Source organism: Oryx dammah, unplaced genomic scaffold, assembly GCF_014754425.2.
Source record: "Oryx dammah isolate SB20612 unplaced genomic scaffold, SCBI_Odam_1.1 HiC_scaffold_1, whole genome shotgun sequence".
Lineage (NCBI taxonomy): Eukaryota > Metazoa > Chordata > Mammalia > Artiodactyla > Bovidae > Oryx > Oryx dammah.
The window spans coordinates 10,940,216-10,965,027 of record NW_024070185.1 but is presented as its reverse complement, the minus strand read 5'-3'; the positions used below and the strand labels follow the sequence as shown (position 1 = coordinate 10,965,027).

The window sequence follows — 24,812 nt, the reverse complement described above, 5'->3', positions numbered from 1 at the left end:
GAAGAGGTGATAGATGATGGGTGTAATAGACAAAAGGGCTTCCCTGGTAGCTCAGCTGGTAAAGAATCTGCCTGCAATGCAGGAGAGCTGGGTTTGATCCCTGGGTTGGGAAGATTTCCTGGAGAAGGGAAAATCCACCCACTCCAGTATTCTGGCCTGGAGAACTCCATGGACTGTATAGTCCATGGGGTCGCAAAGAGTCAGACACAACTGAGCAACTTTTACTTTCATATGATAGATAGATGATAAACAGAAATAAATAGATAGATAAGGCCTTATCCTCAATGGAATGGTAACGTGATAGAGTAATGCTTCTCTAGACAAGTCTTCACTCAAGAATGTTGACAGATTCCCATCCACCCCCCTCCAGGAATTTTGTTTATCACTTTAAATGGAGGCCAGTAGGAAAATGGGTTTTAGATTTTCCTTTATGGCCAATGTTGCTTGAACCCTGTTCTGAAATTAACTGGATTAACCCTCTCATCTTTTCAAGAATATTTTACTACTGTGCAGTGTGGGTGGTACCGTGGTAAGGGACTTTCTTGGCAAACAAACAAGAGCATGGAATCTCAGCCACTGGACCACTAGGGAAGTGTCCAGCCCACATCACACTAGATTGTGATGTGAGAAATAAATTTTTGTCCTGTTAAGACAGTAGGTTGTGGTTACAGCAGGGAATGTTACTCACACCAATTAATATAAGGGGAGGGAATTCAGAAAACAGCCTTTTCTATTTCGTATATTGAAAAAGGAGTCAAAGAAGTTTAGAAGGAGCACTGGAAGTAAGTAAACTAGGGAAGAAGAACATTTCAAGAAAGAGCTGCTTTGTGATGATGTGTGATGGTTAATTTTCTGTGTCAACTTGGCCAGGCTATGATACAAGATATTTAGTCAGTCATTATTCTAGATGCTTCTAGATGTGAAAATGTATTTCAAATGAGATTAACATTTCAATTAGTCAAGCAGAATACCATCTATTGCATGGTGGACCTTGTCTAATCAGTTGAAGACCTCAAGAGGAAAACAGTCTGACCTTTCCCACAAATGAGGGAATTCTGCCAGCAGACTGCCTTTGGACTTGAGCCGCTACATCGACTCTTCCCTGAATCTTCAGCATGCCAGATGTTGGTTCCATGATCCTGAAGCACCCTGACTACTACAGTGTTATTCCACAAAATGGTGAAGAAGAAAAAGATTTTGAAAAGGCTATTCTATTTGGCAACCAGGAGAAGGGGAGCAATTTCAGTGAGCACTGAGGACTGAAGCTCTATTTTAAGAAAGAGAAGTGGAAGCAAAATCCTAATGCTGAGAGGAGCATGGTGGCGGAGGAAGGGGTCAAAGGTATTAGTGGAGGAATTGAGTTTTAGGAGAAAGAATTTTTTTGGTTTGTTTTTGTTCTTTTTTTTTTTTTCCTGAAGCAGAAAATAGAAAGGAAAGTGTTTGGGGAGCTCCCTGGAAGGCTTTATTCCAAGCAAATCACAACGTTGCTCAAGAACTGAGGTGAAACAACCCAAGTTCCCATCAACAGACAACAGACTTAAGGAGATATTCAGCTCAGTGGCTCAGTTGTGTCTGACTCTTTGCGACCCCATGGACTGCAGCACGCCAGGCTTCCCTGTCCATCACCAACTCCCGGAGCTTACTCAAACTCATGTCCATCGAGTCGGTGATGCCATCCAACCATCTCATTTGTTGTCATCCCCTTCTCCTCCTGCCCTCAATCTTTCCCAGCATCAGGGTCTTTTCTAATGAGTCAGTTTCTCAAGTCAGATGGCCAAAGTATTAGAGCTTCAGTTTCAGCCTCAGTCCTTCCAATGAACATTGAGGACTGATTGCCTCTACGATTGAAGGAGATGTTAAGCTGATTTTAATAGTTCAGTTCAGTTCAGTTCAGTTCAGTCGCTCAGTCATGTCCAACTCTTTGTGACCCCATGAATCGCAGCACACCATGCCTCCCTGTCTATCACCAACTCCCGGAGTTTACCCAAACTCACGTCCATCGAGTCAGTGATGCCATCCAGCCATCTCATCCTCTGCCGTCCCCTTCTCCTCCTGCCCCCAATCCCTCCCAGCATCTTATAACTTAGTCATAAAAAATGAAAGAACACCATTTGCAGCAACCAATGAATGGACCTAGAGAGTATTATCTTTACTTAAGTTAGTCAGATAGAGAAAGACAAACATGATATGATATCATGTATGCTGCTGCTGCTCAGGCATGTCTGACTCTCCAGGCTCATCTGTCCATGGGGATTCTCCAGGCAACAATACTAGAGTAGGTTGCCATGCCCTCCTCCAGAGGATCTTCCCAGGGATCGAACCCAGGTCTCCTGCATATATAACTGAATCACTTTGCTGTACACCTGAAACTAACACAATATTATAAACCAACTATACCTCAGTGTAAAAAAAGGACTGGGGTGGGACTTCCTACCTTCATTTATACATGGAAGTTTCCACCAGTAGTGATTACGTTTTTTCCCTCCAAATGACCTCTGCTCTTTAGTGATTTCCTTTGACTTTCAACATAACTATGGTATATGTGCCGCAAGCTACTGTTCCCACACTTTACGTACCCCAACTCAAGTTAAAACCAGTTTTAAGCAGTCTCCCTAGCCCATCCCACCCCGCCCACCCGGTCTGGTGCCTCTGCACTCAAGTCCCAGCTGAGACACACCCTAACAGTTCCAAAATCTGGTCTCTCAGGGGAAGTCATCCCAGCTGACCCTGGGTTCAGCACTCTGGTTGTTGATAGAAATTGCCTGAAGTTGCAGCTGAAAGCTCTCACCCAAAGGCAGGTGTAGTGTCTAAGGAGTCTATCTCACTTCTTCATCTGTGATCTGTGATCGTGATCTCTGATCATCCTTTATCCCCTTTTTCCCCCTCCTTCCCTCTCTGAACTACTCTGGCACTTTGGCCAGTGGGTCTCCAGCTCTTTCCTCCTGCTCCACAGTGCTGGACTCCTCTTTCCAGAGTCCTTTTGGAGCAGGAGTTCATCCTCTGAACCTCTTCAGGGCTGGGTCCAGCTCTGCTCAGCCAGGCCCCCTCTATCGTCACACAGCGGCATGTTTCATTTCTCTGAGGCTGCTTCTGCATTACCGTAGCAACACCACAGGGCTCATACGCCCTCTGATCCCAAGGGGGCGAGGAAGTGTGGGAGAAGGCATTCTTGCATACAGAGTTAGGACCTTTTCTCACCAGACATCTTGGATCTAGCCAACTAAAGAAAGCATGGAGAAAGCCAAGGGCCATTTTTCTGTTCTTTCTTTTAACAAATAATTGGGTAGCTTCTGTGAGGGGCAGGATGGTGCACCCTGGGGCGAAGGACAAACATGCGGGATTCAGCAGCTTCCCTGGGTTCAGATCCCGACATCTCCACTTAGAGCGACCTGATGCTAAATGCAATATCTATCCTCTGAGAAATGAGGACCATCATAGTACTTATCTCCTAGGACTGCTATGAGGATTAAACTCGTTAATACACAGGTAAACCACCTAAAGGATCCTTTGGGGTGGCTATCTCCCTGGTGTTTATAAAGTGCTCTCCTGATCCATGCCGTAGTGTAGAAGACTGTGGTTCATGTGGCAGAATTGGAATCCAGATTTAAAGCTCCAGGAGTACATCATGACTACTACTAGGTAGGCAAAACCCTCTCTGAATCTCTGTCACTTCACCTGTAAAATGGGCAGCAGGTTCTTGGCTCCCTTTCTCAAGGTCATGGTGAAGTTCAGCTGAAATCATGGAGACAATGCACTGTCTGAACTGAAACTTGCCATTGGGAAGTGGAAGGGATTAGAGAGAGCTGAGCATCCCTTTCTGATTGGCTCAGATTTGTGAAGGGGGTGGGGGATGGACTGTCCTTGGCCCCTTCTCAGTTCCTAGGCTTAGGAGAAAGTTTCCCTGCCCCTTTGGCCTGACCTACTTTACTCCAACCTCTGGAGGAGGAAATGGCAACCCACTCCAGTATTCTTGCCTGGAGAATCCCATGGACAGAGGAGCCTGGGAGGCTATAGTCCATGGGGTCGCAAAGAGTCAGACACGACTGAGTATAAACGCACTTTTTACTCCAAGGGTCAAATGGGGGTGGGTGTGGAGGTGTGAAGATGGAGACAATGGAAAGAGGGCAGGCCAGGTGGTCTGCAGCCTATAGTGGGTCTCCCCCTGCCCCATGCAACCACCGTGCTTGTCCCACCTCCGCGTTCCTCACACCTCAGCATCTTTACTTGTTAAACTGTTATCTTTCCTCACACCACACAACCACAGGGAGACCTGGACGCTGTGGAATATTCCCCACACTCCCAGAGTTTAGGGCAGGACCTGGCCCATGGCTGGAACTCAGTAAGTGTCCCATCAGAGAGGATGATTTGTGAGGCTCCCAGAGGAGGGACTCTGGGGAGATCACCAACTCCTTGCCTGAGGCCCATTATCCTCAGACATCATCACTGTTCACACCAGAGGCCCCTCCAGGAACAAAATCACAGAAGTTGGGAGGGCTCAGGGCCCAGTATCCTCTTGCAGAAAACCACATGGAGTGGCCACCCAAAGTCACTCACCCAGAGTGGCAGAGCTGGCGTGACCAGCCGTCCTGGTCTGCCCCCGCTGGGACTGGGGGGCTCTCCGGGATGCGGGACTTTCGGAGCTTAAAGGGGGACAGTCCCAGACAATGTGGGGTGTTAGGGCTGGCACCCGGGGATCCTAACTTCTCCAGTCCCTCTACCCCTCAGATTGGTGAGGAAAAAAAGGTCCAGGGCGAAAATCCAGAGTCCCCAGGCACCAGGCGGCCTTCCCTGAGTCTCCCCTATCCCCCTCCCCAGTGCAGCTGCGGCCGGGCCGAGCTCGGGGGCTTGCGCGCCGCGCTGGGGCTCCGGGCGGCTGGGCGGGGCGCGGGGACCCTCGGCCGTACAAAGAGGCCGGGCCGCGGCAGTTTTGAAAAGAGCAGGGAAGTTGATCTGGGCCGGGGCCCAAGCGGTGACGAGGAGGGAGGGCGGGCGGCGGGAGGGCGGGCGCGCGGGGCCGGGGGCGGCCGCAGTCCACGCCTCGCCTGCCTCCACGGGAAGCGCGCGGCGGGATGGGCGGCCGGGCGCTGCGCCCCCAGCCGGCGACCCCGCGGACCCTCCCCTCGGCGCGCCGCCTCCGCAGCCGGGGCTCCGGCGCGACTCCGGCACCGAGTCCCACTCCCGCGGGCGGCGCGTAGGGAGGCGATCGGTCGGTGCCCTCCGGGAACCCGCAGGCTTCCGCTCGGGGTCGCACGGCCGCCGAGCCGCCTCCGGCCGGGCCCGCCTGAGGCCTCGGAGCGGGGACCATGAAAGGTAAGCCCGCGCGCGGGAGCTCCGAGGCGAGCCCCCTTGGGGCCCTCCACCCGGACCGGGTGCGGCGGGCATCTCTCGGCGGGCGGGCTGAGGACCGGAGGACTCCTACGGGAAGGATGGCAGGGGCTTCCCTACGCCTTTCCTAGCGCCTGGAGAAAAGTCTTAGGAGTACAGGATGGAGCCCTGAAGTCCAGAGGAAAGGGAGAGGAGAGGGAGAACGGAGAACGTTCTCATCTGTCATTGCTCTTGCCTGAAAAGCCATTGTAATTACCAGAGAAGTTTTTGATCCCTTTAACCAGTCAGCACGGAATGATGCTACAGCCCAAAGCTTCTAGCAATGTCGACTTCATCTAGCACACCCATCTCACAGTCTGCTGCAGCCCCCATCTAGCCTTTTACCCCATGGGATCCTCCTCTGGGGGTTTCAATCCCAGGAGAGACCTGCTGTGACTGACTTCCTTAGCCCAGGCCCTGCCCTTCCCAACCTCTGACCCCTGCCTGACCTACCTCTGACCCCCTGGGGACAGAGCGGTGGTGGAAGGTCAGTGGCCCAGGCCTGAGCTCTCCCTGGGCCAGTGAGCATCACCACAGTGGTCCTTGCAGCCAGTTGCTGGGATGGAAACAAGAAGCAGACCTGGTCCCAGATGTTCACCCCTGGACCCTGGCTTTCTTGAGGCCAGGGAGAGTGGACATCTGGGCTTCATGCTCATTCTCAGGCTAAGGGAGAAGCCAGCTCTGGAGTCATACTGTGAGTCTGGAAACTTTCAAGATGGATCCTGTCTCACCTACTTCATTCTAATCCTTCCATAGGAGCTGGGCTGATGCTTTTACCCCTAACACTTCTTCCACTTACTGAATGTTAAAATGACGAAGGGCTTTTGGGTTATCCACAGGGCTTTCCACTATGTTCTCATGGGGTGTTGACGAAGCAGCCTTGTCTGCCATAGAGGGGTTCAGGGTTCCTGTGAAGAAAAGGCTTCATGGGTAAGCCTCTGATTGATGACAGCCTCCATGTGGTGTGGTTGGGGAAACTGAGGCCCAAGCAGGTAGGATTGGCCTTATAGTTGGATCACCTGTGCAGTCCCCCAAGGTCCCAGGGCTGTTCATGAGGTTCAATGGTCTACCGTTGCTGTCTTAAAATTATTATTATTTTAATATTTTTTTGGCATGTGAGATCTTAGTTCCCTGACCAGGGATCGAACCCATGTCCCCTGCACTGGCAGCATGGAGTCTTAACTACTGGAGCACCAGGGAATTCCCCTGTCTTAAAATTATTAATAATTTTTTAAACAAGGGAGCTCAGCATTTTTATTTTGCACTGGAACGTGCAAATTACAGTGCTGGGCTTGTGGACGAGAGAAGGGACTAGCTTAAGATTCACAGCTAGTCAGGGAGACTAGCCCAGAGCTCCTCACCTCCAGGCCAGTGTGCTTGCTCATACATACATACATCCTTCTTCCTCCCCTCTGGTCTCTGGTCCCTCTGTCTGTGCTCCCTGGCAGCCTCACGGTGTCTTGAGCTTCCTGGGATGAGGCAAGCAGGTTATCACCAACTCCAGGGAGTTCCCTTAGCAATAGAGAGGGGCCTTCCTCACTGAGCTCCTGTTATTGGCTCTCTCATCTGTGGTGCAGTCCTGTGCCTGGTCAGCGACCCCAGGGAGGTCACTACCAGAAGCTTCCAGAAAGATCTGAGACCACCTCTCACCACAGGCTCGGGGTCCACGCTGCTCTGGATATGGATGATGGTGGTTAAGATGCTGCATGTTCTCAGAGAGGTTTGGCTCCACCAACATTCCAGAAGAACACTTGGGGAGAAAAGATGGTGAGGGAAAGATAGGCAGGGCTGAACGCCTCTAACATGGAGGAGACACCCAGTTCTTGTGGGGGTGGGAGGCTTCCCTGGTGGCTCAAATGGTAAAGGATCTGCCTGAAATGTTGGGAGACCTGGGTTTGATCCCTGGGTCAGGAAGATCCCCTGTAAGAGGGCATGGCAACCCACTCCAGTATTTTTGCCCGGAGAATCCCATGGAGAGAGAAGCCTGGTGGGCTACAGTCCATGGGGGTCACAAAAAGTCAGACTGAAAGACTAACACTACACACCCAACTCCTGGGGAGGGAGTTGGGAATGCATGACCCGCCTTTCCTCTGAGTGGAGGAGGAAAAGGAAAAAGCTGCTATGAATGGGTGTTTAGAGGAGGTCTCTGAGGAGGACCAGCTTGTTGGCTGGGAGGCCGTGGGCTCCAAGTAAGAAGCCCGAGGCCTGCCCTTTTCTCTCAAGGAGCAGTCTCACCACCATGGAGGGCTGCATTCCTGTTGGCTGAGGCCTTCAGGGCAGCTCTTGTATATTTTTCCCCCGGTTTTGGGAAACCTTCCACGATCTCCCATGACATCCCAGGGCCCCGGGCCTCAGAACTGCGGAGAAGGCCGGGTGTGTTCCCATCACGCCTCCCTGCAGGGTCTCCCTGTTTGTCTCCCTCATCCTCCCCGGGAGCCAGTAAGAGCTGCCACCTCTACCTGAGAGGGAAAAGCCAGGCCAGGCAGTCAATATTTGGCCTTGGGGAATCTGTGGACTGTGAAGAATCAGAATTTTTTTTTTTTTTCCCCACATGGAAAAAGGAGAGTGCCAGAAAAACGGGCCCGGCCCCTTCCAGGACAGCCCTTCCCCGGGGGAAGCTAGCTTCGAACTCTCCCACCAATCTGCCACCGATCTGAGGATTACATGGGCTGGCAAAGGCTCACCAGCCCCGCTCAAAGCTAAACACAGTGATGTTATGCTTTGTGGGGGTTGGTGGGGACGGTACTTAGACAAGAAAACAGGTTTGCTAAGGAGTGCCACCACCAGCGGCCAGGCGCCAGGTCTGCTCTGCCAGCCAAACTGTTTCCACCCTGAGGCGCCTCCCACCCGCCTGCCCACTGGCTGGCAGCCGGGCCTCCCAGGCAGCCGCATCTTTTGATGCAAGCCAGCCCCAGGCCCCCAGTCCAGCCCCTCTCACACCTGAGGGCACACAGCTGCCACCACCCCTGGTGACGGGCCCACCTTGGAGCTGCCCACTGGCTTGTCTGAGCCTTTAACAGCCACCTGTGGAATTGTTCCCACATCTCCAGTGAGAGGGTCCAGTGGCAAGAGCCCCTTCCAGCCACATGAGGTCCCCACGGAGTAGTTCGGTTCACTGCAGAGATGACTGATTTGAGAGTCAAGGACACAGGCTCTGATCCTGGCCACACACGAGGCTCTGGTCAGTGTTCCCTTCTCCAGCCCACCTTCCTCCTCTTGGTGGTCCTGAGGCCCATCTTGCCCTGATGCCCTGGGACTCAGCCCAGGAGCTTTGGGCTGAGGGCCAAGCGGAAGTGACTTGGTAGAGACACGGTTGGAGGCAGGCCTGCCGCATGGGTCATTGTGCCCAGATAGACTTGGCCTCAGCTTCCATAGATGGGCAGACCCACATCCTACTTTCCCCCAAGCCTGGGGGAAAAGCCCTTCTGCGTGGAATCAGGGAGCAGTGCCCACACCCTGAAGGCAAAGGGCAGGTGGGAGGGCAGGGGGACTCAGAAAACAGCAGTGAGATCCCGGAGAATCTACCTCCTGCTGCTTGGCAGGGGGGATGTATCCACTCATCGAGGTGCAGACTGGGTCCCTTTTGGAAGCCCAACCTTCATCCCCAGACCGCAGGGCACTGGAGGGGGTCTGACATGGCAAAGGTGCACAGAGTCAATAAAATGGCCTGAGGCGGGGGTGGGGGGATGGGGGGTGCACGCTGGCCACCTTGCCTTCCAGCTGGGGTGATTTTAATAACTGAAGACTGCCCTCTCAAGCTTATTTGAAAGAGGAGATAATTCTGCTTCTCAATTGATGTTGGTGAACGCTTTGGCAGGTTTTTGTGAAGGCCTTTGGGGGCAGTTCTCACGTATCTTTCCCCCAGTTTAGGGAAACCTTCCACAATCTCCCTTGACATCCCAGGGCCCCAGCCGCATAACAGAAATACACTACTATGTCCAAAATAGATAACTAATGAAAACCTCCTATATAGCACAGGGAATGCTACTCAATGGTGACCTAAATGGGAAGGAAATCCAAAAATGGAGGGGATATATATATATACACATTTAGCTGATTCACTTTGTTTTACAGTAAATGCTAAAGCAATATGGTAAAGCAACCATAGTCCAATAAAAGTTAGAAAAAACAGAAGAGAACCAAGTAATCAAGGGGGATGACGTGAAGGCACCAGTGAATGGTATAGACAGTAGATTCCATAGAAATCTGAGGAGAGAAAGAACCTTTCACATTGGGGCAGGTGGGGAAGGCTTTAGGATGTAGCAGAAGGTGAGCAAGGTCTGGATGGGGTCATGCAGGAGACAGGCAGGAGGGGCGGGTGCTGTCTTTGGGTAAGTGTATTCAAGGGTGATGGGCAGAGAGGTTGGCTCGGAGGTTGAGGGTTTGGCAGAGAAACGCTGGGAGCCACAGGATCAGGAGGCCTTGAGCACCACGCCAAGGACTCCGACTGTGTCCTGTTGACTTTGGAGAGGCCCTGAATGGGTTTGTCAGAAGATGGCCTGCTTGCTAGTTCTCTAATGACATTCACCCACGTTGGGAAATCTCTACTTTTAGAGAAAGCCATGAGGGAAGAAGAAAACGAGCCTGTGATGGAGCCAAGAGGAGCGGTCAGGGACACAGGGGACGAAGGAGGATGTATATCATGGAAACTGAGAGGAGAAAGTTCCAAGAAGGAGGAAATGGTCAACAGCATTGACTGTTGATGGACAGGCTTTGCTCAGGGTTATTCGATCCTGAAAAACACAGGTGGCATAGACCGAGAGAAGAGTGGGCAGATTTGAAACAAAAACCCAGGGAGGCCTTGTGTTAGAGAAGTTTGAGAAAAAGACAGCTAAGAAGTTAAAGCAAGAAGCCGGCCAAGCGTGAAGAAATTTTCAAGGTGGGACTGGCCGGCTCATTGGAAGGTCAGGGGAGAGAAGAAAAGGGGAGGGGTGGGGCTGGGGATGATGGAGACATGAGTGGCTGAGCTTTGCTTGTAGAAAGAAAGGCTGCCTTCATGGTACCCCAGGATGTAGACATAGGCTTTTTGCATCACTAGTTGCACTGAATCTTTTTACCATCCATCCCCAGTATAAAAATTTTGAAAAATGCAAAAAAGGAAAAAAAATAGTCCTCACATGAACTCCTACCCCTCAGAGAAAATGGATGAGAATTCTTCCAGAAATTCTTCTGTGTTTATTTGCACACAGATTTTTTTTTCCACATAGGTAAGATTATACAATATATGTATTTTTATATGTATTTTTAAATTCCAACAATAGAACCTAGACATATTCCTTGGGCAATAAGTATAGATCTTCATTCTTTTTCAACAGCTGCATAATATTCCATAGTATGGCTTTATAAGAATTTATTTAATCTATCCTTTGTACTCTGATTAGTTGCTCAGTCATGTCTGTCTCTTTGCAACCCCATGGACTGTAGCCTGTCCATGGGGATTCTCCAGGCAAGATTACTGAAGTGGGTTGCCATGCCCTCCTCCAGGGGATCTTCCAACCCAGGGATCGAACCCAGGTCTCCCACATTGCAGATGGATTCTTTACTCTCTGAGCCATCAGAGAAGCCCAATCCTTTATCAATCAACACTTAACATATATACATTTTTCCTTGCATTTATCACAGCAATGATAATCTTTACATGTCCATCTTTGCCTAGTGGTATATTTATCCCTTTAAAAAGTAATTCCTAGAAAGGAGATTGCTGAGTGAAAAGGAAAAATTGGAGTTTTTAAAAGTTGAAAACCAGTCCTGAGTGTGACAGACCTTAGGGAAGGGAAATAAATGACAGCAGAGTTCAAGCAGGATAGAAAAGTAATTCTAATAAAAATGGCTGATACTCCCGTTTATCAAGTATCTGGTACTTTTCACATGTTGTCTCATTTTTATAGCAGCTCATGAAGTTGATGGTTTTCTCACTATTTTGCACACAGAGCCCAGAGACAGAAGGGGAATCCCCGTGTGAGAGAAAGCATGACTGGAAGTGGTGACAAGTAGAGAGAGTTGAGGGGTTTGAAGGCCCAGACGTGATGGTTGAGATCAAGAAACTAATGATTCCCACCCTTCCCATCCACTGGACTTGTGGAGTTCAAGGGCAGTGGAGGAGGTGCTACCTCCACAGAGGAGACCAGTGTGTATATGATGGGAGAGGGTTGAGGTCTGCTGTCCTGAGTGAATATTCAAGAAGCTCTTCCCAAATACCGCCCCCCATATCCGTGGGGTTTTATTCCAAAATCCCCCAGGTATACCAAAATCCAAGGATGCTCAAATCCTTTGTATAAAATGGCATAGTGTTAGCCTTTAACCTACCCACAGCTTCCAGGTTTGTTTTTTTATTAATTTTTATTGGAGTATAGTTTCTTTCGGGGGCTTCTCTGGTGGCTCAGACGGTAAAGAATCCGCCTGCAATGCAGAAGACCTGGGTTCTATCTCTGGATTGGGAAGATTCCCCTGGAGGAGAGCATGGCAACCCACTCCAGTATTCCTTCATGGAGAATACCATGAACAGAGGAGCCTGGCTATAAAACATGGGGTCTCAAAGAGTCGGACACAACTGAGTGGCTAAGCACACACGGTTGCTTTACAATGCTATGCTAGTTTTTGTCGTACAGCGGTGAATCAGCCACACATGTACATATATTCCCTGTGCCAGATCTTAGTTGTGGCACTTAGAATCTTTGGTCTTTGTTCATTGTGGCATGTGAACTCTTAATTGCAGCACATCTGTGGCCTGTGAGATCCAGTTCCCGGACGAGAGATGGAACCCAGGCTCTGCATCATTGTGAGTGCAGAGTCTTAGCCTTTGGACCACTTAGGGAAGTCCCCCAGTTGGCATTTTGAGTTTATCACAAATAACCAGGGATTGCTCCTGGCACTCCGTGGGTCACCATGCCAGATGTCTGCACAGTGTGGGTGAACCTTGTGTAGTAGAGCTTTATGCCACCCAAATGCCAAGAGTGCCCCAGTGAGAACACTGAGGGCAAGAAAGGGGAGGAAGGTAATTTAGGATAGAGAGGGAGTCTGCCCACAACCTCTGTGGTTACAGAAACCGTGAAAGACAGCCGATGCTGGGAGCCATGGGCTGGCTCTGAGGATTCAGGCAGAAGTGGTGGGGAGGGGAGAGGGAGAGAGGTAATGCCTGTCCCAGAGCATCAAATGTGGATTTTAGGAATGAAGGTGCAGAGAGGTGGCAGCTGTCACAGGGAAGCAGAGCATGATACCTCCTGAGCAGGAGAATCTGAAAGGGAAGGACCAGTTCATCAGAGCAGAGAGGGGCAGACGGATTCCCACCCGAATATAGACACATCTGCAGCGGAAGACTGTGGCGAGGGGGTCATGGCAGAAGGCTTCCAAGGAAAACAGCTTTTCAGCCTTAATTACAGCATTCTCCAACCGTAAACTACAATTTCTCTGTGACTTTAAATATAGCCTTGGTTCCTGAGAAGAGTCCGAAATCTTTATTTTTACTGACCCAATTGGCTGTTTTGAAAACCCACTCTGTGAACTCCATAGAAGATAATCATCAAAATATGTTCCTTGAAGTTCCTGAAGAAAGCCCTTTTATTCAATTCCTCGAATCTCTCCCCCTCGCTGACCCTGATGGGAGATTGCAGTCCCAGAAAGGCCAAAGAGTGAATTAACTCCATATTTTCGGTCAACCAAAAGCGAGCCTGAGTCGACGGCCACAGTTGTGTTAGCAGGCTGGGGCTATTTTCCACCTCCACAGGGTGAGGTGAACCTGGTCTAACCTCAGCAGAGCCAGGAGTCACGCCCAGCCACGTGCCCGCTCGGGAACCTTCAAATCGAACTCTAGACATGGCTCTGTGGGAGCCGAGGCTTGAAAAAACAAGGGCGTTCCCTTGTGGCTGTCCCTCTGATATTTGAGTTGGATGACACGACCGTAGGTACAGAGGAAACAGAGGCTCTTTCAAATCTCCAGTGGTTGCCCCTGCTTCATGAGATTGAGCTTGCAGCGCTGTCTTCGAAGGCCAATTTGTTTGTAAAGTTCGTTGCTTGGAATTTGGGTAGAGCTCTCTAGCTGAAGTGTGGGGCCAGTTATGCCTTGGGTAGGTCATGCGGGTTGCTCCCTCATGACAGCTCCCTCTAGAACAGGGGAGGCTGAAACAGACATACAAAGTCTTTGAAGTTTGGTACCCAGAACAGCAGGCTGTCCCCAGTTTGTCCCAAAAGAGAGGTTTTCCCAAATACTCATGGGTTCAGGCATTACCCTATCCCAAGGGTATACTCCTTTCCCAAGACCCAGTAGCCTCTATCCTGGAGTCAGCAAAATGAAAGAAGGATGAAAAAGAGAGAGAAAACACAACTAGAGCCTGTTTCTGCCTTCCTAGAAAGATGACCTCATTTCAGACACCTGTGGTGACCTCTCCAACCATCCCAGGACCTGGCAGCCCATAATATTTGACACTATGGAGCTCCTTCATTTTCAGCATGTCAAGAAGCCCTCAGTTTCATGGATGGTTTACATTTGATGCAGGAGAGAACTGCAGCCTGAGTTAAGAGGGCCGTAAAAATGCTGGTGGGATTCTAAAGTGATCAACTGGACACAGATGGAGAAAATTAAACCCCTCTCCCACCAAAAGGGAGTCTTTTTAGCCTTTAGGAGCGAAAAATCATAACCCTTGCTGCAGCTCAGGGAAAGAGAGGGGAAGCAGATCCCAAATTTTGCTGCGCTACCCCCAAATCCCTCTTTCATTCCTTTTCAATCCAAACATTAGGCCCCTCCCTGTATATTTTTTCAAAATTTCTGCTCCTTTAAGCCTTTGCATCCTGAATTCATCAGAACTCCTCAGCACTCCCTCGCCATGGAGAACTCTAAAAATAGATCATGTTTAAACCATATTTTAAGTCATTAAACTTTTTTTTATTGTTGTTGTAAAACAGCTCTTAATCAAAAAGGGCAGAGTTAGCAATACTCTAAGGATGCAGGCCTTCACAAAGGGTCAGTAAATCCATCTATTTTGAATATCCGCCTGAGGTCAGCCCTGTGTTGAAAGAGGCCCAGGAAAGACTTCCTGACCTCAAAGAGGTGACAAACTGCTGGCAGGCCAGATGTGCAAACATATGCCGGCCGAGATGGATGAGGCTTTTGGGAGCTCTGTGGCTTGTGTGTGTGTGTGTGTGTGTGTGTGTGTGGCTGTGCAAGAACTCCATAAATGTATTTGCATCTTGCTTCAGATCACTTCCCAGATGACTTAGATGGTAAAGAGTCTCCCTGCAAAACAGGAAACCCGGGTTCAATCCCTGGGTTGGGAAGATCCCTTGGAGAAGGGAACGGCAACCCACTTCGGTATTCTTGCCCGGAGAATCCCATAGATAGAGAAGGCTGGCAGGCTACAGTTCATGGGGTCGGGAAGAATTGGACACGACTGAGCGACTAACACTTTGACTTTTCAGATTGCTGGGCATTTAGGAACCACTGACTAGCTAACAGATCACTTAACCTCTCTGAGCCTTTGTAACATGACAAGTGGGCTCTGTGACTTAACAAGTTCCCTTCCCACTGCCCCTCCCTCTGAAAATTCTGGAAAGCCAGGGGACCCAACACTAAATGACATGCCCCAGAAGGCGTGGGAACAGGCAGTGCAGAAGATGGACTGGGGAGGAGATTCTTTTCCTGCCTCCGCCGACTCCCCTTGGTCCAGTGCAAGGGCAGAGTACAGATCCTGCCTCATCCACCAACATCTCGCCCGTCATGGCCTTTGTCCTCCAGCCAAGCTCTTCTCCATTCTTTAGGTCTGTCTCCTCTCCCATCCTCTCACTGGCTCAGTCGTGGTGTAATGCGAGTATAATGAGTCCATGCTTGCTAACAGTTTGGCTTGTAAAACCCTCACAAATGCTTTGGATTACGTTCTCATTCAGAGGAACGGGGCTGGGACAGTTGCTACAGCCTTCCAGACGTAGGTAAATGAGGGTCCCCAGGGTCTGTGGTTCAGCACTAGTAAACAGGAAGTCTGAAGGATTAGAAAGAGAAGATCTCTTTGGGGACACTGGGGAACAGTGCTGTGAGTTATGGAGCCGAGATGCCAGCAAAGGGAATGGGGCCAAACACTTGTGAAATCTCTCGTCTAAAGAGAGCTGAGATCGTGCCCACCAGCACTTCCCTTCACATGGGCTACCCCACGAGGCATCAGATGGGTCTCTGTGAATTCCCACTTGCTCACGACTGCCCATCTTGGGGCCCTCGACAGGAGAGCAGAATTATGAGAGAGCTGTGTGCTTTCCGAGGGAGTGTTCGCTGAAGGTTAGTGTTGATCTTGCTTGATTTAAGCCTTCCCAGATTCCCTGCAAATGCTATAAACAGCAAAGTGATGAAATTGACCCTGGAAACAGAACAGGGAGGAGACCTCATCACGGGGGTGGGCAGAGAAGCCCCACCAGGGGAGGAAAGAAATGAGAAAAGGACAGGAAGGCCTGGAAGGCGTCTCCACTCTAAGAATGGAAGGAATACCTCCCCAGGGGACCCCAAAGGCTGCGGTATATCCAACAGCGTCATTCTGGCTGAGATGTTGGGGGTGAGAGGGCCCCGCTAGTTAGGGTGAGGTTTTGGTGGTCACAGCACAGAAGGTACCGCCTCGCCTGGGGCGCTGCTTTATGGAAAACTGATGGCAGTACTGGTAACCGCCCAGGCAGAGTTATCCTCCTAAACTCTTGGCAGATTGACGATGGGATAGCCGCCCAAGACACAAAGCAGGGCTGAAGAGGTTGATTTCTTAAGACACGTAGAAAGGGTTCCCATCCTTGTCAGCCTTCCTTCTGCAGCTGTGCCCACTCTCCGTCAAAGCATGCACACACACACACACACATTCATGCACACAGCTGAAAACACACTAACTCCATCACATAGAGGGTACCTGGAGTCTGTTACTATGGAGAGGAAACTCAAGCAGGAAATTCAGGAGGTTATGATACTGTTACTGATCAGGGTCCTTGTATTAGAGTGTAGTTGCTTTTACAAAGTTGTTTTACTTTCTGCTGTACAGCAAAGTGAATCAGCTATAAGTATAGATGTATCTCCTCTTTTTTGGATTTCCTTCCTGTTTACCTTTTCTGAAGCTCTTGAAGGTAATTTACATACACTATGATTCTTTACTTCTGAACACTTCAGCGTGGATTTCCTAGGAACAGGAAGATGATCAGGCTACAGTCATGAACTACTGAATTTGCTTCAATTCTGTATCTAATTTACCATAGGTATTCTGATGTTCGTTGATCAAATAATCCCCTCGATAGATTTCCTTTTCCCTCCAGCACAGGATCCATTCTGACATTAAGGACTGTATTTGGTTGTCATATCTCTTTCACCTTGTGGTGTCTTTTTAGACTCTAATATTTTTGAAAATACAGTCCCCCACCAACTTTTTAAGTACAATTTTCATGCTGTGTTTTTCTCATATCACCTCATGATTCAATTGGGGTTCTGCATCCTTGGCCAATAAATTTTGTAGATGATGGTGTACCCTGCTCAGCTGTCACATCTAAAGATATACCATGTCCATCTGTCCCTCTCCTGGTCAGGGTTGCCTGATTTCCTCAATGTATAATTACTGAGGCTTTTTTCCTCCTCTGCAATAATAAGTAGTCTAGTCTGTAGGGAGACATTTTAAGGTGGTGTGTAAAGGCTTATACATAAACAGACATACATGCTGTTCTTCATCAAAATTTTCCCAAGAGGTGGCACTCATTGATGGTTCTTGCCCGATCTGGTCTTGACCATGATGACTGCTGATCCTCCAGCTCCAGAAGTAATAAGAGCCCTCCCTTCTCCCTGTCAGTTTGTCTGTGGTATGGATTCCTATTTTTTTCCGATGACTCATAATTGCATAATTATACTTAAATATTTCAGTGCTCAAGTTGTTCAGGCTGGTTTCTATATGCTTGTGACATGCCCCTATCATTTTTTTTTTTTGAGAAGTCCCTTAATTTCTGAAATAGTAAGATGTTCCAGATTCATCTTCTGTCTATCTCTTGCCCAACCGTAGAATTAATCATTTCTTCAAGGTGCCTTGGTTCTTTTTAGTGGGAAATGGTATGAGAAACCAAGATCTGGGTTGCTAAGGCATGCTCAATGCTATTTTGATATCTTTGCTTCCTGGAAATTTCAACAAAATTATATGTCTACACATAGCTACAAATAGAGATACCTCTATACATATATGTGGATGTAAACAAATATATTCATACATAAACACATTTTAGAAATTATGAATTCCCACTGATACCTTCAACTTCAGTCCATCCCCAGAGGGTTCTTTCTTGTCTCTTCCATTCTATATTTCTGATCCCCTTTTCCATAGTGAGATCCCTGGGTGGGTCCAAACCAATCAATGCATTTACTCTATTTGCTCCGTCTTGAATTAATCTAAAATGACTTCCAAATTGCTTTACCCATGCTACATCAACAGAATACGTTTCTTTGAAGGTTCAAGATTTGTTTGCACTTCTTCCCCCATCCTACCCTATCACACCCTAGACTGAGGTTACACAGTCCAAACTATGTCATAATAGATTAGTTTTTTCCTTGTTTCTCCATTTAGTATATGTATTGTATTCATTCCAGCATGCAAGGCTTATTGGGTTCCAAGTATTTTTATTAATAAAATTTAATTTTTCAATATGTAAAACCTTAGCATAATTAAACTATACACAAAATTAGAGTGAGAGGATGGTGGACTTTTCTGTAGTCTTTTCCCCCAGTCCATCACTTGTAGAAAGCAGCTTTGTTGTCTTTTCGTTGGGACTCTTCCTGCATTTCTTCTTTTAGTGATAAGCATATATGTGGATGCCTTCTTATTTTCCCTTCTTTCTTATAAAAAAGGTGGCGCATCATATGTGCTCCTTTGCACTTTGTTGTTTTCTTGTAATACCTCCCGGAAGTGACTCCGCATCAGTTAATAGAGATGCCCTTATTCATTTGCATGGCTGTGCTGAGCCCCACTGTGTGTGTGTATGCCATTGGATGTTAGTCAGTCTCCTGTACTTGCATGTTTAGATAGTTTCCCGTGTTTGACGTTATAAATAATCCTGTAAAGAATAAGCTTGCCGCATATATTTTCAGATTGTTGGAGGTATTTATCCTAGACAAATTCATAAAAGTGTGATTGCTGGGTCAAAGGGTAAATGCATATATTAAACCCCCCTCTACAAGCCTTGGGCCATTTTTGCTTTCAGACCCCAACTCTCCACCACCTAGGCCAACAGAGTGTATTGTCATGCCTTTTTTGTCAATCTGATGGGTGAGAAATGTTATCACAGTGTAGTTTTAAACTGCTTTTATCTTATAAGTAAAGTTAAACATCTTTTTATTTATTTGGGTACCACTTTTATATCTCTTCATAATTGTTCTGGTCTTTTGTTCATTTTTCTATAGGATTTTGTCTCCTTTATTTCCTCTATTTTTAGAAGCTCATTATAAATTTGGTATATTAATTCTTTATCTGTGATGTGTGTTGAGAATATTTTCTCCTTGTCATTTGCTTTTTTAGCCATGCAGAAGTGTTGTTTTACTGTTTTACTTTAATGTAGTCACAAGTATTCATCTTTTCTTCTGTTGCCTCTGGATGTTCAGACATGGTTTATAAAACCCCCCCACAAGATATCTCCCAAGCAGTTTAGTTGTCATCATCAGCTTGCACCCCCACATCCCAGCACAAAAGCCCTGGTCAGCTCAGTGCAGACCACCTCATTTCTCAAACATTCACTGGGATGTTTGTGTTCATGCTGCCTATTTTGGGCATCTTTCTTCCGGTCATTCATAAAAAGACCAGATCTGGTAAGGAGGAAGGGGTATGCAGTGTCTAGGGGAAGGGGAATAATCTTCTGAATGAAGGTCTTATTTAGGGAGCACGAGTTCCCAGGGAACAAGCGCTAGGTCAGCCTTCTGACATGAGACCTGTCCCTGCCTCAGCGCTGTCCACCCTCGGCAGGTCATGAGGCAGCGTGTGAGGCACAGGCTATGCCCATCCTGTATCCTCACACCGCCCCCTCCTCCTCTCAGTGCCTCCCACCCCTCAGCTGGGCTGGATGCAGAGTCTTGATGGGGACTGTACTGGAGCCAGATCCATCCTTGTCCCTACAGAAGCAGAATCCTGCTTTGGGTACCACGTGCCAGGGATGAAAGTGTGCTGAGCCACAGCAGCAAGCTATATTTCTTCTTGGGCTTCCCTGGTGGCTCAGTGGTAAAGAATCTGCCTGCCAATGCAGGAGATGTGGATTCGATCCCTGTGTTGAAAATATCCCCTGGAGAAGGAAATGGCAAACCACTCCAGTGTTCTTGCCTGGGAAATCCCATGGACAGAAGAGCCTGGGGGGCTGCAGTCCATGGGGTCGCAAAGAATCAGACACGACTTAGTGACTAAACACCAACACTTCTTCTTATTTCATGCCAGGGATCTGAGCAAGGTGTAGATAGAGTGGGCAGCTGGGCTGGCCTGTGTATTTTTACAAGTTTGCCAGAGATCATGAACTCTCCTCTCCCGGATGTTGGGATGTCCTGGTCCCTTGGCCATTCTATCCTGCCCTCCATCCCCCTTTGCTCTGATGACCATCAGGTCACCTGGAGCTCAGGTGGGCTGACTTGGACCCAGAGGTAGGGTGAGCACAGGAGCTCAGGACTATAAATGAACGGGCATCTGGAGAGGGGTGGGTGCGGCAAGGCCCCAGCCTGGGGTCTGACGGTGCTGGCTTCATCTCAGTGAGGTCAGCCGCTGGTGATGGAGATGCGCTGTGTGTCACAGAAGAGGAGCTGGCTGCTGACGACGAGGACATGCCGTCCTTCCCATGCACACAGGAGGGTAAGGGCTCCGGAGCGCCCCTCTGATCCCCTCTCTGGGCTGAGAACCACCCCGCCCCTGCCCTCAGCCCCAGGCTGCGGAGAGACTTGCCTATCCACATGGCTTCACCATCCAGGCTCTTCCTTCCCCACTGCTGCCTGGAGGCTTAAATTGTGGAGTTGCACAGGCCTGGGTTACGCAGTACAGATGAAGTCAAAGTTTGTCACATGTGACATCTGTCTTCAGGGCTACTCCTGAGACCTACTGGGGACCTCTGCCATCTCCCCCAGGACCCGCCTTCCACAAGTGTCCCCTTCATCATGCCGCTCAAGTAGTCTGTCCTTCTCAAGCTCACGGGACCCAGCTTGGCATGAGAAACCAATGCCCTGTGAACTGTTATTTGGCCTAAGGCTTCTTGGCGGGTTTCAGTCTAGATTCTCAGCCTTGGCTGTGCATTGTTATCACCCGGGGATGTCTGAGACCGACCCTCAGAAACTCTGATCTCTTGGTCTGGAGCATGGATGGGCACCAGGGTCTTTAAACATTCTTGTTACTCATAATGTGCAGCTGAAGTTGGATCCATCTTAGAAACTGCACAACTGGGAAGATCACAGCTTTCTCGCTGGGCGGTGACCACCTCCCAGGGTCTCCAGGAACACTGGCCTCCCTCCTGCTTCTGTACAAGGGCCCAACCGACACACTGGAACCATCCGTTTGGATTCCAGGAGAACTTCAAGTGACCCCCAAAGTTTGGGGACTAGTGACCGACCTTCTGGTTGGCCTGGGACTGAGGGGTTTCCCAGGAGGTGTGACTTAGAGTTTTTTAAACTGAGACAGTCTTGGTGAGCCATCCTGGTTTGCCCGATTCCGAGGAGTTCCCTTAACAAGAGACTTTCAGTGCTAAAATCCAGGAACATCGTAGGCAAACTGGGAGGAGTTGGTCACCCACTGGTGAGACAAGGCTGGCTGCCCTGTAGTACCGATCACGACTAAGGCTGATGTTTTGGGCAGGGGTGATTCCCTACCATGTGGGCTGAATGACAATGCCATGGAGACAAAATGACAACGTGATGCCAGTGTTCTTCCAAGGCTCTGACTGTGGTCTTACCTATTCCTAAAAGCTGTGGGCTTCCCAGGTGGTGCTAATGGTAAAGAACCCACCTATCAATGCAGGAGACATAAGAAATGCAGGTTTAATCCCTGGGTCAGGAAGATCCCATGGGAGGGCACAGCAACCCACTCTAGTAATCTTGCCTGGAGAATCCAATGGATAGAGGAGCCTGGTGGGCTACAATCCCTGGGGCTGCTCAGAGTCAGACACGACTGAAGCAACTTAGCATGCATGCCCATTCCTAAAAGCTCCAGGACCTCGAGAAAAGGCAGTGAAGTGGGTGGAGATGGAGACCAGCGACAGCCCCCTTTCCGAGGATGGTTCAAAATGTGCCAAGACAGGCCAGAACAGGAGAACTGACCCTTTTAGTCACAGCCTCCACCACTGGGCTTTTTTTGTCGCCACCCCTCCCCACCCCCCACAGGCCAGCCGGGACCCCACTGCAGCCGCTGCCAGAAGAACCTGTCTTTGCACACGTCCGTGAGGATTCTTTACCTCTTCCTGGGCCTGCTCCTGGTGGCCGTGGCCGTGCTGGCCTCTCTGGGTGAGTGCAGGCTGCCAGCAGCATTGGCTAGTCCAGGGCTCTCTACCCTGGGCTGTGGGGAGTTTCTCATCAGGGGTCTGTTGGGCACCAGAACCCCAAAGACAAGCACAGATCTCTGCAGCTCAGGACCCACAACAACTTCCTGGCTAGGGGCTCTGAATGCCTGCCTCAAGCTGTGAAGACTGGCTCCTAATTTCTGGTCAATAATGAGCTGTGTGGCCTTGGTCCCTCTCAGGACCTCTGTTTTCCTACTGGTAGATGACAAGATGGGCTTCCCAAGTGGGCTTAAATGTTTGTTTAAGCGTTCTCCTGCTAATGCAGGAGACACAGGAGATGTAGTTTCAATCCCTGGGTCAGGAAGATCCCCTGGAGAAGGGAATGGCAACCCACTCCAGTATTCTTGCCTGGGAAATCCCAGGGACAGAGGAGCCTCAAGAACTTCAGTCCATGAAGTCACAAAGAGTCAGATACAGCTGAGCATCTGAGCACGCACACGCACAAATGACAGGATAGGACTCCGTTTCAGCAGTCCTCAGTTTCAGCTCCTTGTTAGAATCATCTGGGAGCTGTAAAATATATGATGCCCAGGCCCCACCCTGGATGATGGAATTAATTCAGTATTTAAGCCCATCAGATGATTCTAGTGTACTTCCAGGCTTAAGGTTACCAGATCAGATGACTTCTAAGCCGTTTCCGTGGTCCTTACGTTTCTCAAAGAGGTTGGATGCCTATCTGCATCAGGGTCACCCCCAGGATCTGTTAAAATGCAAATTCCTAGTCTCACCCAGACCTAGTAAATCAGAGTCCTGCCAGTGGGGCCCAGGGATCTGAAGCTTGGTGGTTCTCATACACTCAACAGTTTTTATGACAGTCTGCATGCTGCCAGATTCAAGTAACCTCTGCCTTCTGTGGGCTTCCCTGGTAGCTCAGCGGTATAGAACCCACCTGCCGATGCAGAAGTTGACAGTTCGATCTGTGAGTCAGGAAGATCCCCTGGAGGAGGAGGAAACAGCAACCTACTTCAGTATTCTTGCCTGGGAAATCCCACAGACAGAGAAGCCTGACAGACTGCAGTCCATGAGGTCACAAAGAATCAGACACGACTTAGCAATTAAACAACAACAACAACTGCCTTCTGGATGCTAACCATTTATGTTTAAAAGTAAAAAACTTGAAAGCTTCTTACTGCAATCCCATTCCATTCCTAGCTTCATTCTTTAAAACTCTTCTGTACAAAGGGAAGCCAGTAGGTTTGCTTGCTCCAATGGACTAGACACTAGAGACAACTGGGCTGGGCCTCGGGTGAGGCAAGGGAGACACGGAGGATGGTCCCTGTGGGTGCCGACCCTGTACTTGTATGACCCCTAGGATGGGGTGCTTCGTCCTGACCCCTCTTAGAGATATGCAGTAAGTGGCTTTCCCGGCTTAAAGGCAAGAGGCCAGCCTGTTAATGATTTGAACAAACAAATCCTTGTTGGAATCATCTTCCAATAATCCTGAAGGTGTCAATGAAATTCAGCACAAACGAGCACCTCCTATGTGTCAGGTATTGAGAACACTGAGATGAGTCCATTGCATTTCACCCTCAAAAGGAGTGGCTCTCAGTCTTGTCTGCAAGTTAGAATTCTTTTGAGAGCATTTAAAAATGCTTGTGCTGGAGCCCTCCTCGCCAAGTGAATGGAATCATAGTCTCTGGGTAAGACCCAGGCTTTAATCATGGAGGAAAGCCCCCAGGCGATCCCAATGAAGTGGGAAGGTTGGGGAACCACTAGTTATTAGAATATTATAATAACTATTATAATAGTTATATGGTAATAATAGTTATTAAAATAATTATAATAGTTTTAACAATTTATTAGTTCACTCTCCCTGTTAGTTTTAATTAAATTATTATAACTGCATAATAAGATACGAATATATTATATTATTTATTTATTATAACTTTTAATTGTTAACTTAATATTATTACCTATTAACTATTATTGTTAACTATTAGCTTGTTATATTATTAATTATAACATAAATAATAACTTTTAAATTGTATAATAAGATGTTGTTGATAAAAAGTAAATAACATATTAACATGTTTACAGGATTTAGCTAGTGGTCCACTAGCTAAGACTCTGCAGTCCCAATGCAGGGGGCCTGGGTTCAATCCCTGGTCAGGGAACTAGATCCCACATCGTTTCAGCTAAGAGAGGGCCACAACTAAAGATCTTGCATGCTGCAATGAAGACTCAGCACAGCCAACTAAATAAATAAATATTTAAAAACTAAAAATTTTTTTAAAGAAAAGAATTTCCCAAGCCCCTCACCCCCACTCAGCTCCACTTCTCTGCTAAATCGTGTCACAGAGTCTGGCCACCCAGAAAGTGGCTGAAATCTCTGGTCAGAGGAGGATAAGGAGCTGTAGCCCTGCCATTTAGAGGCAGCAACCTGGCCACTGGACCCTTAGCAGTTCCTGGTCGGCCCTCAGAGAGCCTCAGCTGCCAGAACCCATGGGACCATTAAGACAACTCCAGTAGCATGTAGAAAAGAGCCTATATAGGCACAAGAGCCCTTCAGAAGGGAGGGACAGTTACTGAGTGCCCAATGGATGCCCACTGGATGCCAGGCGCTCTCCCATACATGATGGTCATGAGTCCTCTGAACAAGGCCCCGAAATGGGAGTCTGGCTCCACTCCACATACGAGAGGGCAGAATGGGAGGTGAAATGATTTCCTCCAAGATCCAGGGTGAATGGGCTGAGGATTATAAGAACTGGGGGTGAGCAGTGTGTCTGAGAAATCAAAGGAGAACTTTAGATTTTCCTTTTTATTTTCACCTCCAGCCTGGGTGTCCCCAGTCCTTAAGATGGTGCTGGCCTTGTCCATGGGGTCTATAATCTACAGTATAGTTGGCAACCTTTTTTGGTCAAGGGCTAGGAAGTAAATTCAGACCATGTATTGACTTGGTCGAAACCAAACTCTGCCGTTGCAGTGTTCCCAACAGAAGGGAATTTTTATAT

At 48.6% G+C, this 24,812-nt stretch overlaps 1 protein-coding gene across 1 annotated transcript in view; it reads left to right on the top strand.

Moving 5' to 3' along the window:
- The first annotated feature begins 5,015 nt into the window (after window positions 1-5,015).
- Window positions 5,016-24,812, top strand: part of SCARA3 (scavenger receptor class A member 3) — a 34,089-nt gene continuing 14,292 nt past the window's right edge. Inside the window, exons 1-3 of the mRNA XM_040237098.1 lie at window positions 5,016-5,310; window positions 20,073-20,171; window positions 21,686-21,805. Of these exons, the coding sequence (XP_040093032.1) occupies window positions 5,304-5,310; window positions 20,073-20,171; window positions 21,686-21,805 (226 nt within the window). The 5' untranslated portion in view covers window positions 5,016-5,303. The remainder of the gene's footprint in view (window positions 5,311-20,072; window positions 20,172-21,685; window positions 21,806-24,812) is intronic.